We start from the raw sequence: 16,797 nt of genomic DNA, 5'->3' as shown, positions 1-16,797 counted from the left end.
CAGAGGGAAAGTAATACATTAATATGTAAAGTCTGATACAATTAGGATGAAAAACAAATAATAAATAAATAGTGCTCTAAGCAAACTAACAGGGATTGTAAACTTGTACTGCATACTGTAATTCTTATATATATTCATTATTAATTATATTATACACTCAGAAGCCACTCTGTTAATAAAATTGGTAAAATTGTTGGTATTCTAATATGGCAGTCCTGCACTATCTATCTATCTATCTATCTATCTATCTATATACACATACATATATATATAGATAGATATAGAAATATATCCAGTAGGCTACATTTATGTGAAAGAAAGTCAATAATAATAATAATAATAATAACAATAACAATAATATACTATACTGAATAATAATAGTTTAAAAAATAAGAAACTAAACTAAATAAGTAATTATAATTATTTTCCCGCTGTTGTTACATCATCTTCGTTACCAGCAGGTTCTCGGTCATGTTTGTTTATTTATTTATTTATTTACCTGAGGTCCCATTGGTTTGCCTCGACTCCACCTGGATGCTTAAAGAGAAGCGGATCGGTTTGCACTCCTTCAGCTCCACAAAGAAAATCCACAGGCTCCGGCATAACTGGACACTGTCCCTCCACTATTTCCCTGTTCTTGTTTTTTTTTTTTTTTTTCCCCAAACGCTCCTCATTGACGTTTTTCCAATCATGGCGGACATCTTTCCGGGAGGACATGAATAACCCCTTTTTGAGAGTTTGCAAGGATATCAAACCCATCCTGTGCGGAGTCTTTTGACTCCGCTGGCCCCCCCTAAATGCCTTTCATTGAGGAAAGGCTTCGGACGTTCAGAGCTGTGAATGTGTACAAGCAACAAATTACTTGATTAAGATGGGAAATAAGCAAACTATATTCACCGACGAGCAACTTGATGCGTACCAGGTAAGCTTGCACGCCTTCTTCTTATTGGAGGATAATGTGTCCAACTCCAGAATCAACAGATTAAGGTATAAAATGACTGCCTGTAATCAGATCTACATATCCTATATAAGCCAATTCTTTCTTTCTTTCTCTTTCTTTCTTTCTTTCTGTCTAGTGTATATTTTTTGATATTTCTTATATTGTTTGACTTCAGTCTGTCACAAGCAGGTGGTCCTGAATTCCCAGATGAACTCCCCTCTTTAAATATTTCTTTATTAAGTGTGCTGATACCACTGATTAAATATTGACTCAGTCTTGACGGGCAATGATAGCAGGAGGTTTTGATTTCATTGCAAACCGGAGGATCTCATCATCTGAGAAGGCGTGACCTCTTGTTCCCCCTAACAACGACCCGGGAGGTTTTCCCATGAAGAAACACATCTTCATGTGCACAGGTTTATCATGTGATGAGGTGCAGACTCAATAATTGATGCCAAGTCAGCGTGATATGCTGTGAAACTCTACTCTCAGGGCTCAGTTTGGTTCTCAAGAGCCTCTCTGGTTACTCCCGCTACTTTTAGACTACTGTTACTTTCTGTTTGTCTTAACGGTTGTTATTTTACCCATTTTTCAATAGATTTTATGTCTTTATTATTTAAAGATAGCACATCAGCCGGCTGAACCTGAGTGATTCTGTTTGTTCGAGGAAGACTGAGCTTATTAGTTGTGTGTAGGCATCTTTCATAGTGTTTGATGGCTGGTCAGATTCACAAACATCTTCACTACCAATCACTCTGTCACCATTGCTCAGCTCACTGTTCTCTGCTTTTACATCCAGGAGTACAGCTCAGGACAGAATGGATACAAATCCTCAAATGTAAACTGAGGTGACACCAGTGTGGCTGTTGGATAATGCGTGCGCCAACACATACATGTCAGACAACGACAGATCACATTGCCACGTGTGCTCTCACACATCATCGTTTAACAGAAACCAGACACCTCAGCTGGAGTTTTACTGTAATGGCTGTTCACATGACTTCAGAGAAACTGTAATGTTATTTGTTATATGACACACAGATGTGTCACTCAGAGTGTTCTGTGCAAGTTACCGTTAAGCAGTTTGTCATATTTCAGTCCTTTGTCGGACGCAGGTCTTGAGTTTTGACACTCTGCTTGTCTCTCATTGCAGGACTGTACGTTTTTCACTCGCAAAGAAATTCTGCGGTAAGTTTTGCCAGCTATATGATTCCGATTGCTCACAATCTTGATTACCTTTCAAAATTATGTACATAATAGCATTGCCAGAGTGTCAGTATGTGCAATATCATTAGGATGTGCTTTAAGTGGCTCTGAATTTGGCGTGTAATGTATGTATGGGGCTTCTGATAATGGTAGAAATCACAAACCGCACACAATACAAGAGTCTGTAGGAAGGACCACTGTTTCTTGTACTTGCTTCAGACTGAATTACAGCAATGGGTTTAAAATGGGTCTCTAATTTTCCTTGCATAGACCGATGTCCTAAATCGTTCTGCCGCCCAACCAAACGCAAATACAAACAGGATGTAGCAGTGTCTGCAACTCGTGTAGATCCGTATCGTGAGCCCAGCTATGGATGGTTCATCTGTGTAGAACTAGCTCAGTTTGTTACCTAAACCTCCGGAAAGGTGTTGTTCTCACTGCCACCCAAAGAAGTGTCACAGTCCTACTTCATTCCAACAACTTCGTCTGTATATAATATAAAACCATTTGCGATTTGCGTAGCCCGCTGCATCATTTCTCACTTCCTGTGACACGGCCAGCGATTCTCACATTTCAGTATCTGTTATCAGTGGTCTAGATGTTGGAAGATACTTGATGAAATGCAAATGCTCAAGCATGTTGCTGTGTAATATAAGATAACGCTGATAGATGTGCATTGCAAGGCTCGCAGGAACTTGTGTGTCCCGTTACCGTCTTCTCAAATAGCCTAAACTTTCAAGATTGAATTCATCAAATTACAGAACATGCGTGTTTGGTCTGGCACTGTAGTTTCTAAAGCGGAGAAGATAACATCTCCTTGAGACTGTAGTTTAGTATGCTAGATTACATTTGACTGCATTGCATGTATTTTGCTTAAACAGAGGTTTATTTTCATTGTGTTTCCCACTTATTGTGCTGACTACTTTTACTTTCGAACCTTTTCTCTCCCTGTTCACTCAATTAGAAATAGTGTCCTCGTCCTTGCTCTTCCTCCGTGATGCTGAATTGACTTTGACTCCGAGGCTAGCAGCAGATTGGTAACAAAATTGACAATCGGCAGAGGGCGTAACGGGGTCCTACGCATTATGACCTCCATAAAACACTGTTGTTTCTGTCTACGCCTGCAGCGGCTATAACACAGTTATGCAACATCAAAGAAAGAGGTTATTATTCACGGTCACGCAGGGATTTATCTAAGCCCTTCAGCCTTGTGTCATATCCAGCACTGACACCGGATTGTAACATTGCAGAGACTCGGCTAATTCAACTGTTGCGAGTTTGTCCTCTAACAACCAGTGTCCCTGTTTCTTTTTTGTACTGAGTTGAGTCGAAAAGCAAGAATAGAAACACAGTTGTTCAAAAGGTGTTTTTATTTTTGATTCTAGGTTGCACGGCAGGTACCATGAGTTGGCTCCACATCTCGTACCAATGGACTACACCAATGATCCTGAATGTAAACTGCCGTTAGCCTTGATAGTAAACATGCCAGAATTAAAGGTGGGTTTTTGTTTGGACTCATTCATATTGGATCTGTTTGATCCCTGATATTGAGGAGACTTGAGACTTGTGGGGATTTAAAAAAAGAAAACTCAATGAGACCTTTGAGAGACCCTGGTTAAACAAAGGTTTTAATAATAATTTTTTTAAAAACTGTCTTAATAGTCTCTTCAGTATGATAAGTCGTGCTTAGTAACTCAAATTCTCAAACTGATCAGCCTCTTTTGCCCGATCTTTGTTTTTCACCACCATGTTGCACCATGTTGTCTTATTTTGGATTGTGCTGCAAACGTGGCACCCACTGCTCATGTTGACTAACACCTAATCAATACGCCCTCTCTTCCACCGGACAGAATTGATTTTTAAACCACCGTCGTCCCTGATCTGATTGTGTGACGCTGCATTCTGTGATCTTGGGAGAGTTAATGTGCCATGAAACGCTCAGCCTCTCAACAACAACTATTCCTACAGATTCATCCTCTCCCGTCTATTTTTAAGCACCTGCCATTTGAAAAGCGCATCCAGGAATTTTAGAAATGGCATGTTGCGTAACACATTTACCCACACCTTTTCTCCTGCGCGCCCAGACACGAATGCCGTACTATTTAATATGCGCTCCTTATCCACTGAGGCTTTAGCACAGAGCCTCGTAAAGTGTCCTTCTTGGCATAATTGGCCTGTAAAGCTGTCACATGTTTGCGGGGTTGTAAGGGTGGCAGGAGAAAGATGGAGACCGCCGAAGACGTGATATACGAGGCACAGACAATACACAGTTCGCCAAAGTCCCCCACAACTTCATAACCATAAATACAATCCTATCTCGCCGCAAGCTAATGAGCTGTGTGGAGCTGACTCCAGTGACTCCACCGCCTTCAGATTATCAAGTTAAAAATGTCTTTGTTTTATTATGTCTTCTTTTGCTGGTATTTTATTGACCTCAAAAGATGTAGAAACGCTGCAATTCCGGGATCTCTTTTTGATTTATTACAAATTGCGTAAAGCCAGTTAATTATCTTGGATATAAAAACCACTAGGAGCAACTTACGGTTGATCAACAGAGGAGAAGATATTGGCTCCACCGTACTTGCAGAGAGTCAGCTTTTTTCCAGCTGAACCCCATGATCAGCAGAAAACACCTAACAGCCACATGTTCACGATACCACTATTTGTAATATGTGCTATATTGTAAATGTTAGATTACAGAAATTATTTTACTTAATAATCCATTTTCATCCACAGGAAAACCCGTTCCGCAACAGGATCGTGGAGTCCTTCTCAGAGGACGGGATGGGGAATCTCAGCTTCAATGAATTTGTGGACATGTTCTCAGTGCTCAGTGAAATGGCTCCCCGAGAACTCAAGGCCATATACGCCTTTAAAATATACGGTAGCTGCACGCTTCTAAAACGTCCCTTCCTCAACTGAATGAAATCAAATTTGGTAATAACGATTCACTTGTACTCACTGTTGCCCATAGATTTCAATGTGGATAACTACCTGTGCAAAGAGGACCTGGAAAAGACTCTGAATAGGCTGACAAAGGAGGAGCTGACTCCCGAAGAGGTCGAGCTGGTGTGCGAGAAGGCCATCGAGGAGGCGGATTTGGACGGAGACAACAAACTCTCCTTTGCCGACTTTGAAAACATGATAACAAGGGCTCCGGATTTTTTAAGGTAAAAAAATGGAATTGCAAACAAATAATGGTTAAAGCTTTTGCATATACACTGTGTATGCTTTCTTTATGACAATCCCACCCTGACAACATTACTTTAACCCTAAACCAGTTGTGCCCATTCATTTAAAACCTAAATACTGTCCTACTGTCCTTTATTCCTTTTTTACTGATCTGTTGATCCCTGTGTGTTTAATCCCAAATGTACAGTGAGACGGTATATTTCAACGCTGGTCTCTCGTATTGTTTCTTTTCATTCTAGTACCTTCCATATACGTATCTGAGAGGACTGGATGGACGATTTCTAAAGTGGACAGTGTGCTGAACTCCAGGATTGTACCTTCAGGCAGCGGCACAATCACTGTCTCTCACTTTCATCTTTGAAAAAAGTTATGGGCCTCCTTCTCCTGATGTCCTTACCTCAGTGAAGTATCCCAAGATTGAGGACACACACAGGTTGAAGCTGAATCGCCACTAATATTGTCACTGTTAATCAAAATGTATTTTCCTTTTGCTACCTATGAAAGGGCTTGACCTAAATTGGAAATACAGGGATTCTTTCCACAGTTTAAAGTGGCAATCTCGAAGATTTCACTCCAGTTTGAGTGGTTCGGTTGTAATGTGGATTAATAGCGCAGCTCACGGAATCCTGAACTGTGCCGCTAACACAGCTCTACGAGCCGCAGGTCACGGTGCGAGTTTGTTTTGTTGTGGAGATGTTGGAGGTGTGTCACCTGCGGTTGCTCCCTTTTGTTGCATTACTTCATGGGACGTTTCAAAAAAGATATGCTGTCAAAAAAAAATAAAAATGCCAAAGATGGCAGTTGTCTTGTTTTCAAACCTAAACGCACTCGTTAAAAGATTTTAATGTAAGCAGTAGGAAATGTTTAGTTTACATTAGTAGAAAGATATACCGTAGATTTATAGAGATTACATGGCAGTAATTTCTTTTGTGGTAGTCAGTATCCAGGCAATGATCTAAATATATCAAAAACATTTTTGCATATATGGTGTTGCCTCATCTGGCGGTGGGTAGTGACTTAACAGACATGTATGCAAATGAAAACCTTCAAGATTGCTACTCTAAGGTTCAACACTGGTAAATGAAATATGTCAGACTGAGCCAGAACGAGCCAGACTCTGATTAATGACACATTCAAGAAAACAGAAACAGCTTATCTACCTATATTGCACACGGGTGCAAGTCTTCCGAGATTTTCAGTATTTATGAGACCATGGACGACGCTTGAAGCGGATGAAAGCACTGGCATCAAGGGCATACAGATATTCCATGTGAGCTATGCAGTATTTGTACATGCAGTGTTTAGCTTGTGATTTTGCTCCTGTTACTGGAACACGATGACAATCATATCTTACTGTTTTCCAGTTAGTCAAAGGGCTTTGTCATCTTAACTCATCTTGGTAGCTCCCATCTTCTGCCTCCGCCATTATCATGAGATGTTAGTTACAGCCATCTTTTGGATATATATTTTATACTATTCCGTGTGTGTCCAGATGTTTCTTTGAATAAATGTTTTTCCGTGTGGGCTCTGACTGGATTACTTTGAATGCGTTTGGGAGGTTCGTTTCTGTCGGTGAAGAGCATGAAAAAAAACAGGACCTCTCTCTGTCTGATAATCAAAAAAAAAAAAAGGAGAAGTTTCAAGACCGGGTCTGCAGCTTCAATGAGTCCTTCACGTAACCAGTCCCCCCGTCCACCCACCCGTGATGATCAAAGGGTGCGCGCAGTAAAGATCAGGAAATGACTGCGCCTCTGCGTATCTCATCATATGAGCTGTAATAACTTATTAAGGAGGTTGTGATCATTAGGAGCGCGCTGCCTCAGCATTCGCCGGCATGATTACATCCTGCACACACACAGTCAATCTCAACGGAAACCTGGAAGGAAATGGTCTTAGCCGTGATGGTTGGAGATAAATGGGTTGTGGTTTCTGGGGTGTAGGGTGCAGATTTGCATGAGGTACATATGTGTCAAGATATTACAGTTTATTGTGTCGTTTTCATGTTCACTTCAGGTTGTGCTAACATGATATAATGTGCACATTCAGACATAGGCCGCGCATCTGCTGACAGTCATATTACATTTTCTTTGTGCAAACGCCTGCAAAATGGATCTGACCCGGTTAAAAGTTGCAGAGTCCCTCAAATACAGAGCAGATACCAAGAAGAAATGGGGACACCATGCTGCAGGCTAAGACAACATGACAAGCAACCCCCAATGTAGACCTGGACCATTTAAATGTCAACTGTGTGAGAAGAGTTTCAGTTGCTCTTCTGTTGGTAATAACAATCACTCCAAACAGAGATAAGTTTCACCCAGTCTGCAAAATACTAGTGATCAGTCGATAATGCACAGCGTGTGTACAAAACAGAGCCATTCTGGTGAATGCTATGGGGGCTCGGAGGCTACAAAGAGACTCTGAGCGCCTCATTTCGAACAAAGGATTTTTCCAGCGTTGCCTGTTAAGCAGTGTGCAGTCATCGGAGCAGCCCGTTAATTCTCCCTTTCATTATCTCAAGTTCCCTTTATGAGCGCAGTATCAAAAATTCAGGGCAGTAGAGTGCTGATGGTGTGGCTTCATTAATTGCTGGTCTCACTGGGAACATCTGTTAATTATGATTCCAGCGGAGGAGCTTCTGGTGCATCGCGATACTGGGGCTGTAAAGCAGCCGTAACTGGAGGTCGAGGTTGAGAGGGGACAAGCAGGGCGTGGTGCTCACACTGAGCTACCTGGGCCCCGTCTGTTTTAACGTGATCTGATTTAAGGTGGTGCCTCTGGATGGTGAAAGTGAGCTTAAATGATTCATTTCGGCTTCATCCCACAACATTAACAAGCAGTAAAATTGGCAAATTATATTTTCTAAATATATTACAATTTAATGGTGTTTAATGTATTTGTCAACAACCATAGCTCTATTTATTTATTCATTCAGAAATATAGTTGAATTTATTTATTGCAAAATAATTTCCAGACATTTTATTTTTATTTATTTATCATTCTGCTATTTCAGTGTAACCTTATAGAATATTATAAATTTTAAATGTTCATATAGTGCTCATTCATTTGAAATAAAGGCTTATAGTGAATAGAGGAATAAAGAAAATCTTGTCTACAGGATGTTTTATAAATGACATCATGATGATCTGATTATCTCTCTTTTTTCAATCTGTATTTCAAATATATAAATATAGCTCATTCCAATGATGTCAGCATCAGGTGCAGAAACCCACTGACACGCAATCAGGCGGTCACGACATCTTAATTATCCGCTGTGAGTATTTACATACGTCCGTTTTCCAGTGGCACTTTATTATTCTGTGGTAGAGAAGCTGACAGAAATGCCACAGTGCTGTTGCTCTTCCAGGTTGGATGTTTGATAATCAAGTGGTTTTGCACATCCTGGTTTACACTACCACCAACACAGGGGGGGAAAAACCTTACCTCCTGACTTCTGTTACTCACACACAACATAAAACAGTGCGGCGGCTGTGCTTGTGTTTAACTGCTAAGGACGTGAACTTTGTTCACTAACAAATTCATAGGTGCGAGCTTTGCTGCAGGTTCTACCGTCCCTATAAAGCTAGAATTAGGAAGGAAAAGAGCAGCAGATTATAAAAGATAAATGACATTTCAGTAACTTTAACCCACTTCCCTGTTGCTGTCACATACAGACGTTTGAAATCTGTATGCAAATAAAGTTTCCTGTGAATGAAGCGAAGCACAGATGGTGGCAGCGAATGTAGTGAGAACATTTTTCTGCTGTTTTACGGCAGTCATGACGGTATTGAGGAATTTCCGCCCGGTGTACTGTATTTCAGTATTGGCTGATGATTTACAGGAACGCTTTTCAAGTCAGGGACGGAAAACCGAAACGAAAGGCGCATCGGATGGGAAGAGCTTTGACAGCCCATGATAAATCTCCTTTCTATTCTGATTTATATGTTATTTGCATCTTGAGCTAGAAAATTTTTTTCTCTCACTCAACAACACACTCACACTTCCTGTCCCCACATTTCTTGATGAGTAAATTATTTCTGCTATTGTGTTACCAGTCACCTTTTTTTTTTTTTTTTTTAAAAACTAGAGCCTGTTTTGGCAAAACGGGCGACTGCTCCCACACTCAGGGCTTGATGTAGCATACGCAGCCCACATCTTATATACACTAATGTTTTCTCTCGGTAAGAGAAGAAGATGAAAATTTCCGGTAACATAATTTACTGTTATCTGTGAATCACGTTATCGATTCAACACCTCTTTTTTCCCCCTGAAACCTTATGCAGGTTGAGTAACAAATGTTTTCTCCGCTGTAGTTATCATCATCATCATCATCATCATCATCCACACAGTAACAAACATAGGACCTCTTATTTACTCAGTTTAGTTTAATAGCTTTAGGACATTTCAGTGTACAATTAATTTTATGTAGATATACTGTACAAACGGAAAAGAAAACTCAATGAGCATTTTTAAATAAATACTTGAAAAAGCAAAAATACAAAAGTTGCCACTGACGTTGAATAGATAAAAGGAGCTGGCACCGAGTTAGCCAGTAGCTCAGTAGTGTCAGATTAGGGAAATTAGTAAACATTATCTTCTTTAGATGGTAAGGTCTTCACCATTTCCTCTTGGCGTCAGGGAAGAGCCACTTCCATTTGTCATTCTGTAGGAGGTAAATATATTGATTTAAAAAAAATTGTAAGAAAAAAAGACCGACATTAAGAATAAGGTGTTTAAGTTAAAGTGTTTTGACTAGATTACTAACCTTTACTCCCCAGGATGAAGTGTTGGGTTTGCGTCTGATGTCCTCCTGAGGCTCATAAGAGCTGCTGTTGCTGTTGGCCTGAGGAGCCTTGGCTGTTTCCCTGTGGTCAGGAAGCTGCTCATATGTGCAGTCATCGGGAAAGCTGCCGTTGGAAGCTTCGGTGTAGACCTCGGCGTACACGGAGTCGTTGTCCTGCTGGGGCACTACTGGTCTAGTGTCGAAGGATGTAGTGTGCGGGCTGCCAGGCCGGCCAGCCAGGTGATAAACGGCGCTCTCGCACATGTAGTCCGGGATGTGGCTGCTGCTTGGTCGGCTGCGAGAGTCCGTCTTCTCTTGCCTGATTGGATTGGGGGAAAGTCTCGGTGGGGTGACGGGAGGCGCGCTCCGTCTGTAAGACTGCTCCCCGTCTATGCTGTCTAGGAGCGGCAGAGACCTGCTCTTGTTGTCCAGTGTGTTGACCTCAGAGTAAACCGACTTTGGTCCTGATGGAGGACTACATCTGCCAATGTTCTGGTCGCTGTTTTTCGACCTCTCGGCTCTCCCGGGATTAGGTCCTGTTAAATTGTTCTGGGAGACGTATTGGGCTCTGGGTGTCTCTCTGGGTGACTGCTTCCTGAGCTGAGCGTACAGCACCTTATCCTGGTCGCTGATGGGGGCACTATCGAGGTGTCTGCTCCTCCGAGGCAAAGGTGGAACTTCCTGTTTTACAAAACAAGGCATTTTTCTAAAGTCAGCTTTGAGATGTTAACGATTTCAGTGCAATATATCAGTTAGGATCACGCCTATCTAACTGTACCCACCTCCTGTGTCCTGGTGCTCTTTAATGGCCGTGCAGGTTGCTGCTCTGAGGGTGGGCTCTTCTGTTCTTTCCGTATGTTCTTCACAGGCCTGACAGCAACAGCAGCAGCAGCAGCAGCAGGTTGGTCTTTGGGGCTAACCTGGATGATATCATACAGCTCTTCGTTCAGTTCCTGAGAGAACAAAAACAGCTAGAGTTAGACCTTCATTCACGATCAGTTCTTTTTTAAAGAGAGAGGACTGAAAAGGATTCTTTCGCCTCACCTCAAAACACGAAGACGTCAAATACTCTCCGAACGGCTCGATGGGCCTCATCTTGTAGTATTCTATTAGCTCGGGCACCGTGCCGTGTCCCTCGGTGGCGCCATAGACGACAAACAGCCCAGTGTCGTTTTGGTTGATCACGAAGTGACGACACCGATCCCTGCCTCTGTAATAGGAATAAAATAATTCATTAAGATGCTGCCAACACATTGGGTCTAATGATATAGACTGAGAAATCTGAAAATGAATTTGCAAATAAATTAAAAAAGAAAAAAAAACAAAAACAGATACATCTTAAAATGACTGAAAACAATACTCCATTATGTGGGACAATGAATAATGCACTGAAACATCATATTTGTTACTTTCGGAGCCTGAATATCTTCCATTATGAATAGTATGTGAGGAAGAATAGTTTAGAAAAATGTTATAAATATCTACAGAGAATTTGGAACATGCCACTGGATCTTTACAGAAGTATTTTTAGTTAAAAATGTGGTGAAGCAGTATAGATTTCTGAGGATTAAATATGCAGGAGCACGTAAATATTAAACACCTTTAACACAACAGATACTGTAGATTTATTGTTTAAATTAAACCAATACTCACTTATAGGACAGTATGTACCCGATTGCCTTGTCGCTCAGGCGGATCAAGAAACAGCCCAGATCCTTTTCTCTGAGTATTTCTTCAGCCTCCCTGCAGACGGGACAAAAACAGCTTTAAAAATACGAACTTTGATTCTTTTTCGAGCCCATTCGGCTCAGATTTGCGGGAATAGCGAGGCCGATTTCAAGCAGGGAGATGCGGATCACGTGATTCCCCTTGGAAATGACACGCTCTCGAAGGAAAGTCCATTTAGTTACTTGACCTTTCCACACATTCCATTTTACCAGTGCTCAGGTGTGACATGACTGCAGCTTTTGAAGTTAGTTTACGTAGGTGTTTATATTTCAGCTAGACGGAAGGCCAGTAGGTGAGAGTGGGTTACAGAGTGGACACTTTCCATCAGAGAAAAAGTTTGTCAGCAACCTGTCTACGCATCCTGGCTTCTAGTTTTTGACTTTTCTATAAATATATACACACTGTGCCCCCATTATTTGGAATCATTTTGTTTTCAGACACATTCCTTTTTTTTATTCTTGTTTATATGAATCGCGTTGTCAAGATCCTTTCATGAGAAGAGCTAAAAAGTATTTAATTCCAACTTTATGGACAACAGTGTATATAAATATTTGAAATTTACAAACTAAACTTCACTAAAAAATTAGTGTAATATTAGAATACTTACTTTCTGGTAATGAAGCCCTGGAACCAAGTGGGGATGAGGCCATTGCTAACGATGTGCGGCACTTGAGTCTCGATGAACCACTTTGATGCCAGGTCCCTGAGACTCCCCTCGGTCCCGTCAGCACCGGGATCCACTGTTGCTTCCCTTTGCTCCATCCTCGTCCGATCCTGATCAAAGCCACACAGGCATTAAGTTATGGCAGCCGACGTCCACTTCCCTGTGTATGCTGCGAGGCAGTACTTCAACTGTCTAATTTGCTTATTTTCCAGGAGGTGTCAACCAGAGCCACAAAGCGTTGTAGTGAAAAGCTGGTGTTTCAGGAAATGCCTGGTCAAACCAGCCTCTGCTTTTCATGTCTACAGTTAATTGCATATCATTTATTTACTGTTCCATGATATCTACTTATTTCCATCAAGCGCTCTCAGCAATCTATAGGCTCCAAAGTCTCATCTCACTCAAACCAGGCATTTATTTACACAGACCTCCTGTCATGCTGATGTAAGTCAGACTTTGCATGGAAGTATGTAGTTAATAAGTTGGTCATTCGCATTTGTGATGAGAACTGGAAGCAGTTCTTACCTTGAAGCAAAACCTCAGGCAGGTCCTAAAGCAGGGTGATTTTGTATGTTTTTGACCCTTTGGTCTTAACTGTGAAAAGTGGATCTTTTCAGATCTGAGTTTCTGTTGTTTAAGCAGGATGCAGCAATTCCTTTCAATCCCTGGAAGAAGAAAAAAATTAAGTAAATTACCAGTTTAATGTAAAGCTCATACACCGATCCTATAACATGTTTTCTAGTGGAGAGAGTACGTACCTTTTCTTGACATTAGCAGTATGTGATTTGAATCTGGTGTCATTTCAGCAAACATTCAAATGCTTCTCTCAACTTCTGAACAGCCTGTAATCTCCAACTGAAAGTGTTTTGAGGGAGTGTGACCCTACATAGGAGATATAGACTGATGACATTTACAATTACACACATTTTTCCACCGGTCTGGAAAGCAGTGTTACTCGTCAACGGCACAGCTCATTTGCATAAAAAAAGACAGCTGAACAAAGCATAGCGCTTCCTGAAGAGAAACGGAAAGTAAGCTGCACAGAAACTGTGGTTTGAGTGCACACGAGCGCATTGGTTTGCAAGAGGAGTTGTTTTACCCACGGAGCGGCTGATTACCATAGTAATGGGAGATAAGGTGCGTCAGCAGTTGATCTTCTGTGTGCAATAATTTCACATCAGAGCTGGTAAGGCAGGAGCAGAGAGGTAAAAGAGTGGAAACATTTGGGAAGGTTCAGTACGTTTGCAGAGATTTTTGAGGGACATAAACAAAAACACTAATGAGATATTTCCCAGGCTTGATTTTGGGGTTTTCACAAATGATGGCTAACACGTTCCCCCCATGGATGAGACACACATGAACCACCTCCATTAGTTTTAGGCCCGTGGGGAGCAGTTGGAACTCCCTGTGGGGGAGACGCAATAACCAGAAACAGTCTGTGTCATACTGAGCGGGATGAGACTGGATTTCAGTAATCACCTGTGACAACATAGCTCCATCTACGACCTTAGGACGCACACTGCCATTGTTTATGTGGAAGTTTCTCCGCTTATTCGATTCCAGCGTTCGTGTGATAGAAATTATTGGCGTGGTGGGTGAAGTATTGCTACAGTGCCATGACCTACAGAATTTCAACATGTCTGCTTAGACGTCTTTGTGAGTCATAACGCGCTCCTCTGGGGGAGTAGTGAGGTTTGGGGTCAAATGCTATCACAGCTTCCGTGTTTATAAAGAAACCTTATCTTATTGTGCACAAAGCGAACAACTAGAAATATGTGAACATCAGATTGTTTTTTATATCTAGAGCAGCTGCGAGGTAAATAGATGCAAAAAAAATGAAAAAAAAAGTCACCAGGCTGAAGGCTCTTTTAGCCGATATTTTTTTCAGCCTTCTTGCGACACACCTAAGAGGGGGATGTGAGCCTTTAAAAGGTCACAAGTCAGTTGGCGCTTGTAAAATGTCATTACAACCGAGCCACTTCACTTTTTACAGAGTAAAACAAGCATCCCCGCAAACAACCCAGTACTCCCAAGGTACATTTAACCAAAAAGATAATGGACCTTGCAATAACAACACACAGTCATCACAGGTAGTTTGGGGATTTTTATTGTACTACACCTATTTTTACTTTATTTTTTTTGAACCTCCAGTTTCGTCTTTAAGAAGACTTTCAGCGGGGGAAGACAACAGGTGTATTTCCCGGCATAAAACCAGTCATCTACAGTGGAGCCCACATACTGTACAGTACATCATGTTACAGCACGTTCAGGTCTGCAGCCGTCAGTCAACCTAATATCTAGAACATGTGCACCTTAGGAAATGTAGAAGAGGGATCCAGTCGTACCCTGGTATGTTTCTTCTTATAGACTTACTGCATGAGTCACACTGCAAATAACATGTAACAGTGCCTACCTGTCAGCATCACTGGAGAGAAAGAAAAAAAAAAAACAGCTGCCAATGAACAGATCAGCATAGGCCCACTGTAGGTTTCACAAAGAGCGGAGTGAGTGGAAAGTTTTAAATAACCTTCGCTCGTGTACTTTGCATATTGTTTCGTGTGAAGCTTGGATTTTTGTTTTTCTTTTGATTTTCTCGCTGTCACAAGTCAGATATAAATACTATGCTATTTAAAGATTCTTTTTATCCATTACTGGATACTATGACAGTGTAGTAGAAACAGGAAACATGGGGAGAGAGGGGAGTATGACAAACGGCAAAGTGCCCCAGGCAAAATCAAAGCGGGCCTGTTGCGGTTATATGCTATGCATCTCAACCACTAGGCTCCCAGAACACCCAGTCATACCTTTATTTATTTCACTTACCTATGCCTACATAGTTATTTGTTAGTTTGCATATTAACACAAGAACAAACTAAATGTGCAAGATGACTACAGTTTTTGCCATTGTTTGCTAAAGTGACTCAAACTCAAAAATGTCGGCTCTTGAGAGATTAATTGCGCTTTTAATCCAGTGACCATGAATAAATAACCCAGCATACATAACTTTATATTTACACCAATCAGGCATAACACTATGATCACATTCCTAATATTGTGTCGGTCTCCCTTGTGCCTCTAAAACAATTGTGACTCGTCAGAGAATGGACATGGGCCTTCTGAGGGTGCCCTGTGGTGTCTGGCAACAAAATGTTGGGTTGATGGGTTAAGGGGAGGGGCCTCTGTGGATCATCCCACAGATACTTGATCAGTTTGGGATCTAGTGAATTTGGAGGCCAGGTCAACACCTTGTGCTGTTTTTCATGTTTTTTTTGTTTTTTTTTAGTTGTTCCTAAACCGTTTTTGTGTGTGTGTCTGTGTCGGGCCTGGTCTGGTCTATGTGGGCAGTACATGTCTAACACGAATGCCAGGTCCAAACGTTTCCGAGAAGAACACTGAATTGTTACAAGATGGTCAATGTTATTCACTTCACCTGTCACTGGTCATAATGTTACGCCTGATCAGTGTACAACAATATTTACTTTATATATATATATAATTTTCACCCTATTAATACATCTAGTAAAGCTGATAAAATGTGTCTAAACCAGGTCCAACATTAACGTGAACATTAAATGTTAATGCATCGATGATATTTTCCCAGTTAAACACTTTTAGTAAAGTAAAAATGATTTGGCACTCTGCATTCACATCCAGATATCTGTCAATAGATATTGCATTAGCAGTAAGTTAATGTGACAATTTTCCCGCGAATGTCGCCACAGACACCCAGTTTGTAAAAATGTAAACTGAACACACTCTGTCTAACAGAGACTTTCAGCTCAGATGCTTTTTCGCGTTCTTCTGATAATATTGAGTTACATGTTCACCTAATATATTTCAATCTTGTTATTTTATTTTATTTCATTCATATTTAGTTAGGCCTAGACTGGCGACCTGTCTAGGGTGTACCCCGCCTCTCGCCCAATTACAGCTGGGATGACAGCCCCGCGACCCTACAGAGGCCAAGCGGTTACAGACAATAAATGAATGAATGGACGGTATATATCTAATACACAAGCTATGTAAACTTGTAATGGAAAAAATTGTTACCTTTTGTTGCAGGGTTGTTGCTTCTTCCTCGCTCAAGCTTCACTATTTGAAGTTCATCTTGTCAAACACCGCCACCCAGCGGCACTCTTGCCTCGCGCACATGACCTAGTCGTCCCACACACACGCCCACACCCCCACACGCTCGCCGCTAAAGGGAAAACTACATTTCCCATGCTCCTCCGAGCCAGCGAAAGGCAGTCATGCGGGTGGAAGCAGGAGTGGGCATCCGCTGCTGCGCTG

At 41.4% G+C, this 16,797-nt stretch overlaps 2 protein-coding genes across 2 annotated transcripts; one reads left to right on the top strand and one right to left on the bottom strand.

Moving 5' to 3' along the window:
* Positions 1-871: 871 nt before the first annotated feature.
* Positions 872-6,348, top strand: cib2 (calcium and integrin binding family member 2; the record flags this gene model as incomplete). Its single annotated transcript, XM_084555899.1, has 4 exons — positions 872-922; positions 4,883-5,030; positions 5,121-5,316; positions 5,578-6,348. The coding sequence occupies 4 exons, from the start codon at positions 872-874 to the stop codon at positions 5,597-5,599; spliced, it is 417 nt and encodes a 138-aa protein (XP_084412025.1). The 3' UTR covers positions 5,600-6,348.
* Positions 6,349-9,733: 3,385 nt separating this feature from the next.
* Positions 9,734-14,582, bottom strand: LOC311495265 (uncharacterized protein). Its single transcript, XM_084554660.1, has 8 exons — positions 13,266-14,582; positions 13,033-13,172; positions 12,454-12,620; positions 11,772-11,861; positions 11,163-11,328; positions 10,901-11,071; positions 10,101-10,799; positions 9,734-9,998 (listed from the first exon to the last, which is right to left on the bottom strand). Exons 1-8 carry the CDS (start codon positions 13,318-13,320, stop codon positions 9,951-9,953), a joined length of 1,536 nt encoding a protein of 511 aa, XP_084410786.1. The 5' UTR covers positions 13,321-14,582; the 3' UTR covers positions 9,734-9,950.
* Between the last annotated feature and the right edge of the window lie 2,215 nt (positions 14,583-16,797).

This window comes from Chelon labrosus (assembly GCF_963514085.1).
Source record: "Chelon labrosus genome assembly, chromosome: 11".
NCBI lineage: Eukaryota > Metazoa > Chordata > Actinopteri > Mugiliformes > Mugilidae > Chelon > Chelon labrosus.
This window is presented reverse-complemented; position numbering and strand designations above follow the sequence as displayed.